Source organism: Chanodichthys erythropterus, chromosome 1 (genome assembly GCF_024489055.1).
Source record: "Chanodichthys erythropterus isolate Z2021 chromosome 1, ASM2448905v1, whole genome shotgun sequence".
Taxonomy (NCBI): domain Eukaryota; kingdom Metazoa; phylum Chordata; class Actinopteri; order Cypriniformes; family Xenocyprididae; genus Chanodichthys; species Chanodichthys erythropterus.
This window is the reverse complement of record NC_090221.1, coordinates 10,692,124-10,713,680: the sequence shown is the minus strand read 5'-3', so window position 1 is coordinate 10,713,680 and position 21,557 is coordinate 10,692,124. Positions and strand designations below refer to the sequence as shown.

Below are 21,557 nucleotides of genomic sequence, written 5' to 3'. Positions count from 1 at the left end.
GTCCAGACCTGCTCAGCAGGTCTGACCCACAGGAAGCAAAGCCAGCAGCTCAAACAATGACAAGGGCATTCTGTTTCACAAAATCTACAAAGTAAAGATTTTCATCGATGGATCATAGACCTACACTGCTCCAGCTTTAAATTAAAGCAGACCTTTGAAATTAAGCACAAATTTTAAGCACAAGCACTTGACTCCACATCCTTAATCAAAGGCACTTGTACACACACACACAGGTTTGTTTTGCTATCTTAGTGGGGACATCCCATAGGTGTAATGGTTTTTACACTGTACAAACTGTACATTCCATCCCCCTACACCTACCCATCACAGAAAACATGCTGCATTTTTACATTTTTAATAAAACATTGTTTAGTATGTTTTTAAAGCTATTTTAAATATATGAGGACTCATGAAATGTCTTCATAAAACATGTTTACATCTTTAAGGTAATACCCAGGTCATTATACAAATTTGTGTCCTCATAAATCATGAAAACAAGCACACACAGACACATTGGTTATGTTTTATGGGGGCTCTACATAATGATTTTTATACTGTACAAACTTTACACTCTATCTAACCATACTCCTAAACATACACGCCTACAGAAAACATTTAATCTATTTCCTTGCATTTCACCTCTGCTCTTGCTTTCATAGTCAAGCTTTCTAATAAACCACGCATTGTACACTAGGAATATTGTTTGCTATGCTATTTTTCAATAAGAAAATTTTGTCAGTCACTTTGGATAAAAACATCTGCTAAAAGCATTAATGCAAATTTAAACTGATAAGAATGGCTGACATATGAAATTTGCATACGCTGGTAGATACACATTAATACTAACAATGATTTTTGTGTGCCTTACTATTACAGGTAATTATAGAACGGAACAGTCATAAAAGCCATGAAACAATGTATCAGGGCAGAAAAAAATATTTAAAACTAGTCTGCATGAACTGTTTGAAATACAGTTCAAATAGTCTCACTGTAGCTGTCAGAATGTTGTTCCTTAATCCTCTATAGCAGCAGTGCAGCCTTCACCTCACTCTAAGCTCATTGGCTGGAAGTCAGCTATGATGTCATCACAGAATGTTATAAGGGCTCTGACAAATAGCCAGGGAGCCACATTTAACGTAACACTGCTCAGCGGAGTGACTGTGTGAGAGAGGTTGAGAAAAGTGCTGTGGTGACCGAGAAAGAGAGCAAAAGTGAGAGAGAGAGATAAGCATGCGAGAGAAAGCCATAATGAAGGGGGGATCTACTCGTTCATAACAACCCTACAGACATCAAAAGAGTACTTTAACATTGTATGGACGAAGAGGAGGAGGAAGTCTTTTTTGGAGGTTTGTAAAAATGTCTTTGTCTTTGCATTGAATTGCACTGTTTTTTTTTTACTTATTTACTTACTGTTTGCATTTTACATGGTTTACCACTCAATGCACAAACCTCTGTGTTAATGTATTTGATTAACTAATTTAGAATATTCCTGCATTTCTTCTCAATCTCTGTCAGGTCATGGGAAACACACAAAACAATACAAACATCTCGTGTGAGAGCAACACAACATCTAACTCCTCCACCAATAGTGAAGTACAGATGGTGATGCTTGGCACACTCATATCCATTCTTGTCCTGGCCATCGTCTTTGGCAATGTGTTAGTGATTACAGCCATCAGCCGGTTCCAACGTCTTCAGAATGTCACCAATTGCTTCATTACGTCACTTGCGTGTGCTGACCTGGTCATGGGATTAGTGGTGGTGCCTTTTGGCGGCATTCACATCATCCTGAGCACTTGGCACTTCGGCAACTTCTTTTGTGACTTCTGGTTGGCCACCGATATTCTGTGTGTCACGGCCAGTATCGAAACGCTCTGTGTTATCGCTCTGGATCGATACCTCGCTATAACATCACCCTTCCGCTATCAGTCCTTACTGACCAAGGGCAGAGCTCGCATCATTGTGCTGCTGGTGTGGGTCATTGCTGGGCTCATTTCATTCCTACCAATCCATATGAAGTGGTGGTTTTCTGGCGAAGCAGGTTGTTGCATAGAGAATGATAACTGTTGTGAATTTGACGTCAACGACTCCTATGCCATCATCTCATCCATAGTCTCCTTCTACATCCCCCTGGTCATCATGGTTTTTGTCTACAGCCGTGTCTTCCAGGAGGCAAGAAAGCAACTGAAGAAGATTGACAAAAGTGAGGGGCGATTTCATGCTCAGAACAACAACGGAAAAAAGAATGAGGTGTTGAGCAGCCAGTGTGAGGTGAGGACCACCAAGAAGCCCAAGTTCTGCCTGAAGGAACATAAAGCTTTGAAGACTTTGGGCATCATTATGGGTGTATTCACACTGTGTTGGCTGCCGTTTTTTGTACTAAACGTTGTGCCAAAGAAAATGGTTGAGGTGAACACCTTGACATATAAAATATTAAACTGGATAGGCTATGCTAACTCAGCCTTCAACCCACTGATCTACTGTAGGAGTCCAGAGTTCAGGTACGCTTTTAAGGAGATCCTATGCCTCAACAGGTCACGCTATCCTAACGTTAGGCCAGCCAATGGATATATATACAGTGGGCATAGCTGGAAGAGTGAGCACAGAGGGCGAAGCAAAGGCAGCTCAGAGGACAGTGACCCAGCTGAGGGCAACTCTGAGAAAGAGGGATGCATGTCAGCAGATAAACCTGACTCTAATGGGAACTGCAGTAAAAACCTAATGAGTGTGTTGTAAATCACCTTGCGAGTCCAGACTCATTCCACTGTGACTTCTCAATATGTCACATAAGGACAGGTTACGCCTCCTCTGGTAAGTGGCCAATGGTGGGTGTGTGATGGAAAAAGGGACATATTCAAAAGTTTGTTTTCCTCAGCTACCTCGTTGTTTTCTCCTCTAGATTCACTTTCTTTGTCAATTCATTTCACCATGATCTCGCTCAAAAAGGTTAGCACACACAAAAACAACAGCAAACAAACAAACAAAAAACGTTATAAATGCTTCTCAATAAATTTTTAAAAGAAAGTTAATGGACATCTATGACAGTCATGATAAAAGACACTTTGTGGTTGTTCACTAAAGGAACTTCCTTCTTGAGTCATGTTTCTGTCATCTTGCATAAATTGAGGAACAGAGCTGCAGTTTCAAAGAATGATTTGCTTTCATTAGATTAACAGGTTAAACAGGTGTTGCCTCTTTGACATATTGTTTACTTGTTACTTGGTTAAAATTGGATTCTATAAAATTTGAAACTATAAAATGTCTGTTAAAATTCACCCAACTCAGCACAGAAACAACACCCCTTACCACAATGAAAAAGGAAGAGAAACCACATGGTCATACCCGATTGTTTATGCTAAATGAAACCATTCAGCCTTTCAGTCATGTGATTGTTTATGCTGAACATCCTTAGAATGGAAGTCACTAAATATAAACCAAATTATGTTAATGCACAATCCCACATTTTTACAGCATAACAAAAATAGTAACACTTTACATTAAGGTTCATTAGTTAACATGAACTAATAATGAACTGCACTTTTACAGCATTTATTAATCTTTGTTAATGTTAATTTAAAATACATTATTAAAATCAAGAGTTGTATTGTTAACCTTAGTTAATGCACTGTGAACTAACATGAACAAACAATAAACTGCAGTATTTTTATTAACAAATACAGTAACAGATGGTTAGTTCGTGTTAGTTAAAACATTAACTAATGTTAACAAATGAACCTTGTTGTAAAGGTTAAAAAAAAAGTCTTGATTAAAACACATGTGTCTGATAGCAGAACTTCTCTGGCACTGATTTTGATCTGCGATATCCAATATTGCATTTCAGGTCTCTCAGTAGTCTGAATGCTGCCAAATCCTCTATTCACCACGGGAATGTTCTTAATATTTTCCAGTACAACTGAGCAAAGTCCAGCCTGTGTGTAAATCCTTGAGATTTAGTGTTTATCAACGCCATTATGTGACTCCCTCTCAAAAAACATTATGTAGAAAGACAAATAAATTAAGAAGCATCAAGTTTCCTGTCAGGCTCAGCTAATGCATGCAGTGCAAAGCACACAGCAATTTCCATGTTCCTCACTCATATTTCTTACCTAGGCGTTTAATCTAATGTTCCATGCATAACATAAACTGCATAAGTGCTAAACAGTTTCAATACTTGTCTGTGTTGGTGAACTATTCATTTAGGGCAAGTGTCTCTCTGTTACTGTGCAGCCTGCTTATGCTGTCAAAAACTGTCTTTAAGAAATCTCTTCAGATCAGTTTTGGCTTTTATGTGGTCCTTATCAATTTTTGTGTGCGCTTTGAGGATTTTAGACATTTCTATGTTTACTTTTAATGGATAAAATGTAGTGATAAAACAATATTTCTGTTTCATGGAAGCATTACATCAAAGTGCAGTTTAAAACTATAGCTTCTTAAAAGGGTGCTTTGTAAATCTGTCCAAGTTTTGACATTTGAAACATAATTCAAACATTGTCAGTGTCTATGTAAATATTTAAAAGACCATAGAGATTATAATAATGCAGTGTCTCTGTAAACAGTGCACTAGCAGCGAGAGCATGCATGTGCTTTTTCAGGATGTGAAAATGAATGCGACAGCTTGTACAGATTTGTTAACACTGCACCCTTCTGGGAAGGTTTTTCTCTGCATGTCGCTCACAGTAACCTCCTGTGTGAAGCTCTGACCTATACCATCTTGTGCTAAATGAAATATTTGTGCAATCTGTAATTGTGGCAATGCGATTTACTGTTGTGTTAGAACTCTATATTTATATTTCCTTCTCTGTGGACACTGTTAACCTGTTGAGTGAAGTGTTTACATTCAGAAATGTCTTTAGGTTAGGCATGGTTCACAGTTAATTGGCATGCATCCTGTCATGAATTGCACCTTCTTCTTAGTGATTAAACAATGCTCTGGAGTTAAAGGGATATTTTTTAAAAATGATAAAAATTATTCCATTATTTACTCACCCTCAAGCCATCTTAGGTATATATGGCTATCTTCTTTCAAACAAACACAATCGGAGATATATTTGAAAATATCCTGGCTCTTCAAAGCTTTATAATGGTAGTGAATGGGGGGCAAAATTTTGAAGCCCAAAAAATGCATCCATCCATCATAAAAAATAATCCATACGGCTGCAGGTGGTTAACAAAGTCCTTCTGAAGCGAAGCGATGGGTTTTTGTAAGCAAAATATCCATATATTAAACTTTGTTAACTATAATAACTAGCTTCGCATTGATTTGCGGCGGAAGAGGAACCTCTTACCTGATGCAATAGCAAATGCGGAAGAGCAGACGAATAAAGCAAAACAAAACACTGGTCATGCATTAGTATTTTGTACCACAGGAGGCGTCCAAGCTTACAATACTCCTATGATGCTCCTACTCTTGTGGCGCAAGTCGACTTGTGCAGTATGTGTACAGCCATCTGCTAGAAGCTAGTTATTTTGGTTTAAAAAGTTTTAAACATGGATATTTTTTTCTTACAAAAACCCATTGCTTTGCATTAGAAGGCCTTTATGAACCCCCTGGAGCCGTATGGATTATTTTTATGATGGATGGATGCATGCTCTTTTTTTTGGGGGGGGGCTTCAAAATCTCACCTCCCATTGACTATCATTATAAAGCTTGGAAGAGCCAGGATATTTTAAAATATATATCCAATTGTGTTGGTCTGAACCTAGGACCTAGGATAGTTTAAGGTGAAGAAATCATGGGACAATTTTCATTTCTGGGTGAACTATCCCTTTAATGTCACGCTACATACATCATATTGATGTCACCTTCAGCATTTAATTTACACTAAGTAATTTTGCCATTGAAAGTTTAACAAGTTTAACAATTTGTAAGGTCCAATCATATCACCAAGAAAAAGCCATTTTCTTGTACATATGATGTTGTGATCACATGATCAGCCAAACATTACTTATTTTATCTTGGTAATCCCTATTAATAGAGACCTTTAGTTCTATTAATAAAAATATAATAAATTACAAACATAGCTGTGAATAGTGAATTTCTACAGTGACATTTGAAACAAAAATGTTTCCTTTGCATAGTGCTGCATTAATGCAAATAGATCCCAGTATAAATTTCCAGTGTCATACATTACTTGCCACACATTTTAGTCCATCATCTGAGTCTGTACAGCTAAAAAGGGAACAGGCATTTTTTGCAGGATTGGCCTTTATTTCATAGGCACTTGGTTTTAAAATGTTCTGCTCCACAGTTGAAACAGACATTTTGCCTGTAAGGAGATTAATTGTCACATTTGTAAGTACAGACACAGTGTGGACAGCCTCTTACTGATGCATGAAGATGTGATTAAAAATTCCCTGAATATTGCCTTAATGATAAGAGCAGATTTCAAAATCATAATGCAAATGAACACTGGAGTAGGCAAAAGTTCAAACCAAACTTCCCACTCTACAACCCTTTTAGGAAAGCTTAATTCATTGCATGTGTACTGTATATAATGTTGTTCCAGTTTGATGTTTACCTAGATTCCTTTGAGCTACTTTCGCACAAGATTTATCACTGTTTTGTTGAACTACATTGAAGTATGTTCAACTATATTTGTCTATATTGGTGGTATTTATGAAATACAAGTGTCATGCCATTTGTATTCTGTAATAAATGATGTATTTAATGTATGCCTGGATGTGACAGATCTTTTTTTCAATGTTTGGAGGACTCAAAGCACTCAAATGAATTCCGAGTATGTTTCTGAAACAACAAAGCAAATCACAGCCATTACAGCATGAAAAACAGCTTTAGGGTTTGCATAGGATCTAAAATGCTTCTAAAGTGTTTACTAAGCATGGCTACATATAAATAGCTTTATTCAGCCAGTCCATGAGTGCTTATATAGTATGAATTAGATTCAATGCTTATTAGCCGCCTTCTCTTTATACCTTAGGCCATCAGAAGGCATTTCCCTCAGCATTCAAGAGTAAATCAATCAGTGAATCACCATGAGTATGATTTGTGTCCATCTGCGCTGCATGGAAAACATCCCCTTAAGAATAACTTCACCCTTTGCATGCGTAGCTGCAACTCAGCCATGTCTATTTCAGTATGGGAACGAGCCCCTGCAGCATGTGATTGGAATAGACTGTGATATTGTAAAATGTTTCCATTCTGAGCAGAGGTTTATTACTATATCAGATTCCATTAGAATTCATTCTCATTCACCTCATATGCCTGTGAACAAAAGTGCAGCAAGGATACAGTAAATTACATGGCAAAGAAATGTGTAGGTGTTTGGCCACACAGAACTATAAGAAGAGTGAGGCTATACACTATGCCAATGATTCATGACGTTATAGTGGTAAATGTTCCCTTGATTGATTGGTTCATAGGCCTGCTGTGACATTTAGAAAAGAACATAATAGATTCAATGAAATTACACATAAATGGAGCCACCAGAGAGCAAAATACAGGAAGGTTTTCATCATCAACTCCATTAGTGAAGGTGAAAAAGTACATCAATAAATTGTTAAATGAATGTGTATGATGAATATGAAAGGATAAAAGTGAAATTCAGGCAACCTAATACCTTGCAATCCCAATACTGTACTACACTAAACATATTATGTTTGAATCATCTCCTTAAGAATAACTTCACCCTTTGCATCATATCCAATGCTAAGCACATAAGCCATGTCACAGTGATAAATATCTAAATGGGCAATCAAGAAAGAAAGAAAGAAAGAAAGAAAGAAAGAAAGAAAGAAAGAAAGAAAGAAAGAAAGAAAGAAAGAAAGAAAGAAAGAAAGAAAGAAAGAAAGAAAGAAAGAAAGAAAGAAAGAAAGAAAGAAAGAAAGAAAGGGGATTTTAAACCATCACTAGAAAAGTATGTAATTTTGAATAGTGCAAAGCGAAACAGATATACAATCCCAGAGGAAAATGGTATTGTTATTGAGTGTGCTCTTTCAAAGGTCATAAGAATTATTAGAGATCTTGGTTATACATTGATTATCTCAGTTGTCTCTCAAACTCATTCAGATAAATAAAAAAGGTACAAATGAAGAATTTGCTGTCACACAGTATTTAAATTGTTTTTTCTTAAGTGTTGTTGCTGGGCTTTTTTTTTTCCAGGAGAAAAATTTGAGAAGCAGAAATCTTAAGCAAAATTTATGCAAAAAGTTTGATGACCATTTAATTTTGTTGCCATCTAGAGATCTTTGGTAGAGAAAATTAATTATTAAATAATATGACTGATTAGTATTTTAATTACATTTATTTTATAATTTTTTATATTTATAATTTATATTTGTATACATTTTCAAAACTACAGGATAAAAAAGACACTTAAAAGCACATTGGGATGACAAAAATTAACAAACAGTGACAAAACAACAGATATGAACACAAATCTATACCAGTATTATTATTATTATTATTATTTTTTAATGATTTACAGCCTGCAAGAAACATGTGAAAACATTAGCAGTAACATTAGAAGTTACAGAGGATCAGTGGATGTGTTTTCCAGAGATTTACCTCTTTGAAAAACATTGTGCCTGTGACATTAAACTAGTCTACGTGTGAAGAGAAAACAATGGAAAACCACTTCTCAACACAACCTCACCTAACATCAGCAGCCTCAAACAAACATGCAGCCAGCCTAAACAACTTCTTCTTTGACCCTCTTACCAGTAAATCAAAGTCTATCCCACCGTGAGAAGGTTTTATAAGGACATGAGACTTTAACCAGCTTAAGAACGGCCTGGTTATTAAATGTGATTTAGAACTTCTGAACAAGAGCCTCTCTGGTTGTTATTCACAAGTGCTCTTCAAACTGATCTGATCATTTACCTAAATTACACTTGAGCCTCGGCTGAGCTATAGGCAGCACGTCTCAGTTATTAAATCATGCTCGGCTTTCCACTACAAATAAAAGTGTTGCATCAATTGGCAGCCCTTAAAAAGTCTCAAAACGTCTGCCAGGCACACATACGGTTTCTCTGTCAATATACGATTTGGAACATGATGTCTTTCTCTGGATTCCACATGCTCACGTTACGGGCCAAATCTCCTTCTCTGCAGTATCTCAGCTCTTTACAAGCTTCCTAGATAATGGAATCATGTTGTGGGTGGAAAAGTGCACGATCCTGCTGAAAAGATACACAGAAGAGAGGCAAAACTGACTGTGAAGAGCAGGTTTTCTCCAGCAAAGGAGTAGGACACTGACCATGGCACCACACAGTCTAAAAACACTGGTCTCTGAGAGACTTTCAAGGGCCACCCCAATAAAGTCATTCTCCTGCCCTTGGGGTTAAAACAGCACAGCATCATAGCATGGTTTTATTCAGCCTCCGAGTCCAAGAAAAATATCTGAAAAATACAAGTCAAACAAACAGCCTACAGCCACATGCGGTGTTCCTTTCCCACGTATGATACATCTGCCATTTTTTGCTATTAGCTTATAGCATATTATAGAAACCTCTAAATCCAACAGCAGCATGCCACAGCTGTCATCATGGACGTGCAGAACAAAGAACTATTGCACTGTAATAGTGCCGTAATGGTCTGAACATGAGGAGTGGGAGACATCAGTAGAGTACAACATAAACACTAGCTATCAGCAGCATGACGAACACACATGAAGACTAACGCTGGTGCATATGCAGTATGAAACACAAAAACAAGCCACACAAACGACCTCAGGGGAGCTGAAATGAGACACCACAAAAGCACTCAGAGGAGAGATTATGGAGTCACTCACAGGAGCCATTTTCACAAAGTAAGAGCCGAGGGTCCCTCTTGTGCTTAATGATTTTGCCATTAGTGTAATCCAGGGTCTCATTTTCTCCCTCCAGAACACAGGGTCCGCAGTGTGATTTTAAAACTATAGTCGACCAGCTGCGACTTGCAGTCCTGCCATGCATCTATGCATTTTTAATTGACGCTGTGTGCTAATATCCACGGTTATGAAGAAATGACATTAAAGTAATATGGTTTATATATGCGAATGGGGTTTAAAAGCTCAAGTTTTAGAGTATCAAAAAAGATAGGGCACTGTTTGTTCAAAAAACAGGTCTGTGAAAATCATTTTTTATAGTGATGCACTAGTTGTTGTTGCTTTGTGAGTGCAAAACTTGGTTGATGATGGTTATTAGTTTACGTTAAGCTTTTTTAAACGATCTTGCATTATCTTGAGCACTAAATGAGGTTTGCTCTAATTAGTAAAAGAGGCAGATGGAAGAGTGATCTGGTTTTAACTGGATTCTGCATACAAAATCTATAATGGAGGATTTGTTTGTCAAAAGGGATAATCAATAAGGCTTCCATCTGGGGGGTGAATAATGAATGACTTACATTAAATTTATCCCTTTTTTGTTCAAGGTTTTCAAAGTTCTTCAAAGACTGACTAATTTCCTGTCCCTATTGACTTGCAGCACAAAGACCTGCTTCACAAACTGCACTCCACATTTCACAGAAATCCAAAGCTAAGACACTGCTTTTACTGAAAGATGAAAAGAGCAAATATATTTAGATCCAAATCATCACAAGGTTCTAAATCTACTCTGGTTTGCTCTTCAAGCATATCAATGATATGCATTGCACACTCCATATTTAAATTACTAATGATCTTTTGTCTCTTTCATTAATTTTCTCTCATTTTTGATCTTATTATGCTTAGACATTTAACAAATTAATTCAATGCCATGCATGAGGAAACATACTTCGTTATCTTAAGCCTTTTGTTTCCATTTTAGATAAAGCCCCGGACTGTCAATATCAGGATATTACCTTGAAGTGCCCCATATTATGCTTTTTTTTTAATATTACCTTTCATGCCATGTATAACAGCTATTTGTGAATGTAAAAGGTCTGTTACATATCTATGTAACACATTTGCATAATTCCAGCCTATGGTCTTCATTGCCTGTCTGTGAACAGTGTTGACTGTGAAGCACCCTCAAACACTGTTGTTGACGATTCTTCAGTAGGAGTATTAACATTAAGTGACATAGCATCTTACGCACAGAAGTCATTGCCACATGCCCCTGTGCTTATTGGCACATCCGGTTTAGTGGCTAAAACTTGTGACGTGCCGATTGATGTTACAGGACGCTGGTGTAGAGATGAGGCCGATACGGATTTCCACAAATAATAGAACTATAATTAACACAGACAGGAAACACCAAACGTACACATAACACAACAGAGAACGGACAGGGAGTGAAGGGAGTGGGTCCATTATAAAGGGAGTGCAAACGAGGAAGTCCAGGTGATGATGATGAGTGAGGATGGGGAGATGACAAGGGAAGTGAGTGCAGGTGAGCAGAACAGGAGGATGCTGGGAAATGGAGTTCAGGGAACACGGGAACTGTGACAGTACCTCCCCCTCCCGGTAGGCCGTCCTCACGCGGTAGATGGAACAACCGTGAGGGGAGGTGGGCGCCAGGGCGTATCCGAGGTTGAAGGCGGCCATGGCAGGTCAGGTGCAGCGGGCTGCCATGGTGGGTCAGGTGCCATAAGCAGCCATGGCGGGTCAGGAGCCGTCGGCAGCCATGGCGGATCAGGTGCAGCGGGCAGCCATGGCGGGTCAGGTACCGTAGGCAGCCATGGTGGGTCAGGAGCCGTGGGCAGCCATGGCGGGTCAGGAGCCGTGGGCAGCCATGGTGGGTCAGGTGCAGCGGGCAGCCATGGCGGGTCAGGTGCCGTAGGCAGCCATGGTGGGTCAGGAGCCGTGGGCAGCCATGGCGGGTCAGGTGCAGCGGGCTGCCATGGTGGGTCAGGTGCCATAAGCAGCCATGGTGGGTCAGGAGCCGTGGGCAGCCATGGCGGGTCAGGTGCAGCGGGCTGCCATGGTGGGTCAGGTGCCATAAGCAGCCATGGCGGGTCAGGTGCCGTAGGCAACAATGGCGGGTCAGGAGCCGTGGGCAGCCATGGCGGGTCAGGTGCAGCGGGCTGCCATGGTGGGTCAGGTGCCATAAGCAGCCATGGCGGGTCAGGTGCCATAAGCAGCCATGGCGGGTCAGGTGCCGTAGGCAACAATGGCGGGTCAGGAGCCGTGGGCAGCCATGGCGGGTCAGGTGCAGCGGGTCAGGTGCAGCGGGTCAGGTGCAGCGGGTCAGGTGCAGCGGTCAGCCATGGCGGGTCAGGAGCCTTGGGCGGCCATGGCAAAGCCCCACCCACATGTGTGGCGCCCACATGTCCCCCACCCATGGGTACTTGGGCCCCCCCCCAAAAAATACTTGGGGAGGTTTAGGATAATTTTGAGGAGTCCAAGGAATATAGTGAATATGTGGGCGGAGGAGCATGGAGCTGGTTTGACGGCACATGGAGCGGCAGGCTCGGCGGCGGAGACTGGGGCAGCTGGCTCGGCGGCGGAGACTGGGGCGGCTGAGACTGGGGCGGCTGGCTCGGCGGCTGAGACTGGGGCGGCTGGAGCTGAGGGCTCCAGGTGCATGGAGGTGCATGGAGATTCTGGCTCGGCGACTGGGTGAAGAGGGGTCCAATCCATCCCCTCATACATGATTAAAATTCCAATTGGAACGGCAGGCTCGCACAGGGTTGGAGCGGCAGGCTCGGAGAGGGCTGTAGCAGGCTCTGGAGTGGACTCACTGGCTGGAGCGGCTTTCTTCTTCCTCCTCCGCTTTCTGGACCCAGCGGAGGAGTGTGAGTCCAGTGTGGGACAGGCAGGGAGTTCGCTGGAGGGGTATGCGGAGGAAGACGGAGGTTGGCTAACTGGCCCGGCCGACCGTGTTTCTGGACGGACTGGAGACAAACACTTATCCTGAACACTTTCAACTAGGAATTTGGCGCCATTTAACCACAAAATTAAATTGATAGTTTCGCTTAAGGAGAAACGATAATCAGGTTCATCAAAACGGATAGTGTCGTCATCCAGTCCGTCTAGAAACAGGGAGATTAAACAAGCATCAGGCCAGTCAGACAGAAAAGCGAGCTCAGCGAACTCCTCCACATACCTCTCCAGCGAACGACCAACCTGCAGGAGCCCGATGAGGCGATCACTGGTTGACAGAGGAGTAGGAGGCGTTGGAGGAGCAGGAGCCAGGGAGCAGAGAAAAGTCTCCATTCCTTTGTGGAAATCCAGCGTTTTGTGTCCGTTCTTCTGTTACAGGACGCTGGTGTAGAGATGAGGCAGATAAAGATTTCCACAAATAATAGAACTACTTTAATTAACACAGGCAGGAAACACCAAACGTACACATAACACAACAGAGAACGGACAGGGAGTGAAGGGAGTGGGTCCATTATAAAGGGAGTGCAAACGAGGAAGTCCAGGTGATGATGATGAGTGAAGATGGGGAGATGACGAGGGAAGTGAGTGCAGGTGAGGAGAACGGGAGATGCTGGGAAATGGAGTCCAGGGAACACGGGAACTGTGACAATTGATTGCATCATGCGCCACTGATATTGCTGCGGAGCATGTTGCATAATGTTGTGGCACCTCCATAGTGACTGACAGATGAGATTAGCAACTATACTGATGTATTTGTAACACAAAATATTTGTGCTTTTTTTAATAAATATCAAATAAATGTATTTACAAATCTGTAATATTTTAGTTTGTGGCAGGTACCATTGAATGTTATGTAACACCAATGCTACTGTATGTTGCTGATCACGCAAACTGGCCAGTCTAGGAAACACATGGTATAAATCTACAGTATCATGGGTCACTACGAATAACGCATTAACAGGTGCATCTGTTACTGTAAACCTTTAGAGAGACTCTCCTCTATAGATTTCTCTTATAGAGAGAAATGCATGTTTTGGATGACATAATCAGAGAATACAGTTGCAAAAAAAAGTACGTGAACCACTTGCAGAATCTGTGAAAATGTGAATAATTTTAACAAAATAAGAGAGATAACACAAAATGCATGTTATTTTTTTATTTAGTACTGTCCTGAGTAAGATATTTTACATAAAGGATGTTTAAATATAGTCCACAAGACAAAAAAAAAAATGCTGAATTTATTAAAATGATGACCCCGTTCAAAATTATGTGAACCGTTGATTCTTAATGTGTAGTTACCAGGATAATCTCTGACAGTTTTTTTTGTTTGTTTTGTGATGGTTGATCTTGAGTCCCTTGTTTGTCCTAAACAGTTAAACTGAGCTCTGTTCTTCAGAAAAATCCTCCAGGTCCTGCAGATTCTTCAGTTTTCAAGCTATTTTTTTTTGCATATTTGAACCCTTTCCTGCACTGACTGTATGATTTTGAGATCCATTTTATCATACTGTGGACAACTGAGGGACTCAAACACAACTATTAAAAAAGGTTCAAACATTCACTGATGCTCCAGAAGGACACATGATGCATAAAAAACGTTTGAATTTGAATATCAAGGTAAATTGTACTTAATTTTTCTTCCGGGAAACATACAAGTATCTTCTGTTGTTTCCGAAGGGCAGTACTAAATGAAAAAAATTTATTTTAAACAAAATAAGAAAAATTTGGACATCTTCATCCTGTTCAAAAGTTTTCACCCACCAACACTTAATGCATCATGTTTCCCTCTGATGCATCAGTAAATGTTTGAACCTTTTTTAATAGTTGTGTTTGAGTGTGAAAAGAAGGATCTCAAAATCATACAATCACTGCTGGAAAGGGTTCAAATATGTAAAAATGCTTGAAAACTGAAGAATCTGCAGGACCTGGAGATTTTTCTGAAAAACAGAGCTCAGTTTAACTGCTCAGAACAAACAAGGAACTCATGAATAACAATCACAAAACACACAAAAAAAACAGTCGTGGATCATCCAAGTAACCACACACAGTATTGAGAATCAAGGGTTCACATACTTTTGAAATGGGTCATTTTAATAAATTCAGCAATTTTATATTATATATAAACTAACTATATATAAACATCTTTTATGTAAAATATCTTACTCAGGACAGTACTAAACAAAAAATAACGTGCATTTTGTATAATCTCTCTTATTTTGTTAAAATTATTCACATTTTCACAGATTCTGCAAGTGGTTCACAAACTTTTCCTTGCACCTGTATTTGTTTTCGAATTTGCCAAATGATAGTACACATTTATCTAGGTTAATGTTAGAGTGTGCGGCCATGTAAAGTGGCTAACGTTAGGCTACTACTTACATGTTTCAAATGATAAGCCATTTTTGCGTCGCTTAATGATAGGCGAACATTTGGACTTCAAATAGGGCAGCCCTAATTCTGACACGCGTGGTATGTGGTAGACCAATCACAACAGACTGGCCCATCTGACCAATCAGAGCAGAGAAATCTCATGGAAAGGAGGGGTTTAGTAAGACTGAATCTTCTAACTAACCGTTGAGAATCTTTGAGAAATGAGGTGATGTGCAATCTAATTAAACAGTTTTTTGACCTTTGATGCATGTAATTCTATCGTAGGAGACCTCCAAAACAAAATTAGGAAACTTTAAAATAGCATAATAGGGATACTTTAAGGTTAAGTTAATAGAATATTTTGCCTTTGTGAAACAGGACTGACATTGTTTATTAGTGCAAATTACATGCTGCTGTCATCATATGACCGTCTGTTATCCTGGCTGTCCGCCCATACTGAAATAAGACCCATTCGACACCAAATCCTGATGGTCTATGTCAGTCTCTCTCACTCCCTCATCCTTTTTTTGTGTTTACTTCTCAGATACAAGCCCTAGAGCTCTGAAATGCCTGCAATGTGTAAGCAGAATGAATAAATGCCAAGGATTCATTGTCATAAAGGAGTACACAGAGGCCATACATGGTAACAGAAATGGAGACATAAGTGTCTGTTGAATTACTCAAAGAGACACCAAGTGGAGGAGGCTGGCAGGAGGTGTTGGACTTTTGTGGGGATTTATCGCTATGAGTTTCCAGGTCTTTACAATCTGTGCTTTGATGTCCATTGCACTTACTGGAGACATTTACATTTTTTTTTCACTTTAAATAAAATGTGCTGTATAATTCTTATAAAAGTATTTTATATTACGAGATACTGTAATAAATTCTACATCAATGGCAATCTTACTGGACTTAGATTAAAGAAATCACTTATTTTCATGGTTGTGTGCTAATAAAATGAAACAAAAATTTTACTGCATACACTTCAAAGATGTCAAACATTTCACCTTCTTGCAGGGAATAAATATAACAGACTATTTGACAAAAGGTAGGACATAAGACAAGTAAAGGGATAGACATAGTCATCATTTACTCACCCTCATGTTATTCCAAACATTGTGGTCCAATGTTATTTTGAACAGAACTGACTTTCACTGCATGGGCAAAAACAATTCAAAGTATCTTCTTTTGTGTCCTGCAGAAGAGGAAGAAGAAAATAAACAGGTCTGAATGACATGAGGGTGAGTAAATGATGACAGACATTTTTTGGTAAACAATCCCTTTAAGAAACATCTTGGATCCTCTACAAACTAACAACTAAAGTTAACCATGAGACTCTTCTTTTTTATACTACTGGATGCAGTTCAGCCATTTGATGTTCTGCTATTGAATATAAAACAGATACTCAAGAGGCACTTACTCAGAGCAGAAAGACGTTTTTAAATTAAAGTGCAGACCTTTGCACACGTCTTACACATCTGTTTTTCATAATTTACAGCATTATATAAGCATGTGAAATGTAGAGTGATGTCATGCTGCAGAAAACAGGTGTTAATGAAGCAATTTAGCCAATCTTGGTGTTTTATTTGCCTGGGCAAATGAGACCTGCACAAGAATAGAACAGTACCAGATGGGTTGCCAAATGGTCTTCCAATGATAACGTTGGAATTTCAGTCTCTATTTCACTTTTAGTGTAGCTTACAGCAAAACTCTTAAAAATAAATGTTCCTCACTGGCTCAACTGTAGCACCTTAGAACCTATTACAAAGAATTATATTTGGATAAAGGGTTCTGAAGAAGAAGAAAAAAAGAAATGAGAAAACTACTGTTATGTATTTCAAATCAGTGTGGTTTCCGCGATAAGGGTCAATAACACAAAAGGTTGAAAGACATCCTTTAAAGGTCTAGTTTAAATGATAAAAGTTCTTAGAACAACTTAGTACTCTTTGTATTCAAGGTTTCAAATGGTTTTGAAAAATGTAAATCAAATAAAAAATGTATTTATAAAGCACTTTAAAAACCAAATTATATCAGTATAGTATACCAAAGTGCTGTACAATTTCATAAGGATAAAGTAAATTACAATAAAATACAATTTAAAAAACAAACACAAATGCATCTAATCCAAACCTAATGGTTCTTATTAATTTTCATTTATATATATTATATATATATATATATATATATATATATATATATATATATATATATATATATATATATATATATATATATATATATATATTTTTTTTTTTTTTTTTTTTTTTTTTTGTAAATTTTATGAATAATATCTTTATTATCATCCTGACATTTTTTATTTTCCATCGTCACCATTGTACAGTATAAGCTGCATTTTTTGTATTTTTAATAAATTAATAAGACAAAAAGTAAAATAACAGCACATATATAGGTTTCCAAAATAAAATGGTATTTGTGGAACATAAATGCTCTAATGGCATCAAGCTCTTAAGAATAAATTAGCATGGAAGAAGCAGTAGCATAGTCTTATTTTGTGGTCCAAAAACATGTTAATGCTTCATTAAACTAGTATATTGGTATGGAACTAATGTCTCAGTTGAGTTTGCATGATATTAATTCAGCAAGGAACAATCAATAGGAAATCCCAGTGTGACGCAAGTGAGGAGGTCAGAGAACAGCTGCCAAATTAGAGGTGTCAGCCCTTCCTGAACATAACCAACTAGTGTGTAACACCTTATAAGGGACATAAAATCAAACACATCACTTTCCACACACACGATCTGCTGCACTGCAAACTACATCTGCAGATCATAAGGCAGAGATGAGGTCTATAATGACTATAGCTAATTGTAATGAGTGCTCAATGAAGTTAAAAGCAAGGGGCCACCATTAAGTTGTAATTAGCATCCTCCTGGCAGCCATTATAAGCAAAGAAACAATGCTGATTTCCCCCAGGAATCAACAGCCATTCAGTATGTTACTAAAATGATTTTCCTCCTTTATTGACTAAAGTTCATTAGAACCTGACTGTGACAAGTCTAACATTACCAACAGCTTTTCCCACAAATATTTTTAATGGTCCCCCTTTTTCAATAACATTCAAATTAACTGACACATGTTCTCTTTTTTTCTTGAGATCAGTGGAAATGAACTGATCCTCAGCTAAAGGTAATGCTCAGTGTATCTCTGCCTGTGGTTTATGAGGTGAGACAGCCCTGGCATACAGTGATAAGAGGCACGCTGCACTAACATAGAGTGAGAGATTTATTGGAAACCAACTGCGGCTCATCAGAACCTGTCTCCAGAGCTCTATTTGAAGTCTTTAACTTAGTTCACCAGTCCACACAGTCATCACTTTGCCAAGATACTTGTTGCCATGAAGTCTGCCTATTAGTAACAGCTGAGATTAGTGAGGATGGTAGGTATGTGATTTAACAACAGCTCTATACTGTATACCAGTGTACATACACTACAAGTAAAAAGTTTGGAATAATTTTTATTATTGTTAAAAAAAAGTATCTTATGCTTACCAAGGCTGAATTTATTTAAGCAAAAATACAGTAATATTATGAAATATTATTACAATTTTAAAGTCCCCCTGTGGTGAAAATCAAGTTTTTAATGTTGTTTATATGTCCATCTGTTTTTTTAACATGCTTTAAGACAAACCATGTGCAAATTCATAAGTCAACACAGTTGCTGAGTATTTTCTCTTTAAAACTGCAGTAAATCAAAGACGGTCTCAAACCCGCGGTTTGAAATCGCTGGTGTTTCTGACGTCACAAACTACCATGTAACCAATCACGTCAACGTGCCAGCGGGCTTTAGCATATCATTAACTGACCGCGCAAGGAAGTCTCAAAAGGTTATACCGGTATATTTTTCTGTTGATATGAAATATCCTGTAGATTTAGCAAATTAGCGGGTGTATGATGTATATTATGATGTTATGATGAACTATATGCCTTCCTCCACTGACGTTCTGAGCTGTTAATGCGTTTCTAAGGATACTGACTGTTAGAAGGCAGCTGTCTGACTCGTGAATTTGAACATGGTTTGTGTAACCTTAGTAAACATTATTAGCTGTTTGATAACAGTCAAGCAACACGCAAGTCATATTAATTACCATTATGTGTCCGAAGTTGTAAAAAGCGTACCACCGTGTAGCGTTTACCTCAGTAAGTTGACGAGTGGAAGCTCGTCTGAGCTCGTGCAAGCGGGGCTAATTATCATATTCATAAATCTATGTATATTAAATGAGGCAAGGGTGTCGAGTTACATTTAAGCTATTTTAAGGCATTAAGATTTTTTTTTTTCCACAGGTAAAAAACGTTTAACCGTTGACTACAGGAGGACTTTAAAGAACAGTTTTAAATTTTAATTTTTTCCCCTGTGTAAACCAAGCTAAATTTTCAGCACCATTACTCCAGTCTTGTCACATGATCCTTCAGAAATCTAATGTTCTAATGTTAATCATTCAATGCTGATTTGGTGCTCAATAAATATTTCTAATTATTATCAATGTTGAATACAGTTTTTCATGTTTAAGTCTATGGAAACAGTGATACACTACCTATACACTACTACTTTTATTCAGAAAGAATGCATTAAACCAATCAAAACGGACAGTAAATACATTTATAATATTATAAAAGATTTATATTTTAAATAAATGTTGTTCTTTTGAATGTTCTATTCACCAAAGAATCCTGAAAAATGTATCATGGTTTCTACAAAAATGTAAGCAGCAAAAACCGTTTTAAACATTAATAATTATAAAAATGATTATTAATTAATAATTGAGCACCAAATCAGCATATTAGAATTATTTCTGAAGGATCATGTGACACCGAAGACTGCTATACTGAAAATTCAGCTTTGCCTTTATAAGATTTTAAATAAATTTAAAATATATTACAATATTTCACAATATTACTCTTTTACCTTATTATTAATCAAATAAATGCAGCCTTGATAAACATAACAGACGTCTTTCAAAAAAACAAAACAAAAACAGAGCTGCAGCATCTGTGAAGTGGTTGATGCTGGCACTCTGGCACTCTAGCGCATTTGCAATTCAGCCTTTTACTGGATAGGTAGCCAACTCACTCTGCATGTTATATGTGCCAGGTCGAAATGACTCCCATTTCCCAGCCACTAAAACAATTGCTGAGAGAAGGTTGTCATAGCACTGTGAGTGCTAATAGTTGGAGATGTTTGAGAACAACCTGCATTCTGTTTTCATCTCCAATGAAGCTCAGATGGTGTGGGAGTTGGACCTTACACTGCATTACAGTAGAAGAAGGCATAGAAATTCATTAAGAACATAATGCTCATATTAATTTAAAACCTTCTGATGAAAAGCACTGTTTAACCAAGTCCCTTCAGAAAGCTTTTAGTCCTCTCTCTGTGACTGGAATACATTATTTGTTGGCTAAAATTATTGCAAAACACATAGCACACAATATTTACCACTGTGAGTTAGCCATGTGCTCATTATGGGATAAAATGAAAAGGATGCCTTTAATTAAATGACAAGATGCTAACTGGGATGTTTTCTCTGTAACTTTGTGAAAGACCCTTGAATAAATAGCTTCTAAGGTAATTAGGTTTCAGTGCAATTTGGGACCCAAGCTTAAATGATCAAATACACGTTTCAGGTCTTTTAAGTCGCATTTTAAATGATAATAATGCATCTTAGTAATGCAATTGAATAGCCTTGCACAGGTGAGGTGGATGTGTTTGCTCTATTCTGTGCTATGGAAACAACATTTTTAAAAATTTGCTCTCTCTCTCTCACACACACACACACACACACACACACACAGAGCACTGGGCTGCGTTCAGCCCCGACAAAACGTTGCAAAACATTTTTTAAACGGAAACGGAGGTGCGTTGAACACCCTATTCTGATGACGCAAGAGTTGCAATCAGCGGCAAGGTGTATATAAAGCACACGGTATTAAAGAAACAGCTCGCACAATGGCAATTAATGTAACATAAAAATACTATATGCCTACTTATATATATTACTATTGTATTGTGAAGTGACACTTTAATAAACTTTTCTTTTTTTCTTGTCGTTCAACCCAGAAAACGTAGCAAAACGTTGCGCACCGGTTTGAGCTTGAACGTGCCACAGGGGTTGAACGACATGTTTCCTGGGCTGCGTTCAGCCCCGACAAAACGTTGCAAAACGTTTTTTTAAACGGAAACGGTGGTGCGTTGAACACCCTGTTGTGATGACGCAAGTGTTGCAACTATGGCAGCTGAGAAGGCCATTATTTGTGTTCTTTTTGATACATTTTCGGAGCCTGATTAAGTCGGTATAAATATGTGTTTAATACTGCAAATACGCTTGATGTTACAGTCACTGCCCTTGCCGTACAGAATAAAAGAGAACATCAAAATCGAGTGAAGGGATTTGTGGAAACTTCTAATTATTGTGATACAACATTTGCCTTGCATTTC

General features: G+C 38.4%; 1 protein-coding gene across 1 annotated transcript; it reads left to right on the top strand.

Annotated features, from left to right (window-relative positions):
- The first annotated feature begins 988 nt into the window (after positions 1–988).
- Positions 989–6,646, top strand: adrb2a (adrenoceptor beta 2, surface a). Its single transcript, XM_067387691.1, has 2 exons — positions 989–1,346; positions 1,516–6,646. The coding sequence occupies exon 2, from the start codon at positions 1,519–1,521 to the stop codon at positions 2,734–2,736; it is 1,218 nt and encodes a 405-aa protein (XP_067243792.1). The 5' UTR covers positions 989–1,346; positions 1,516–1,518; the 3' UTR covers positions 2,737–6,646.
- The last annotated feature ends 14,911 nt before the right edge of the window (positions 6,647–21,557 follow it).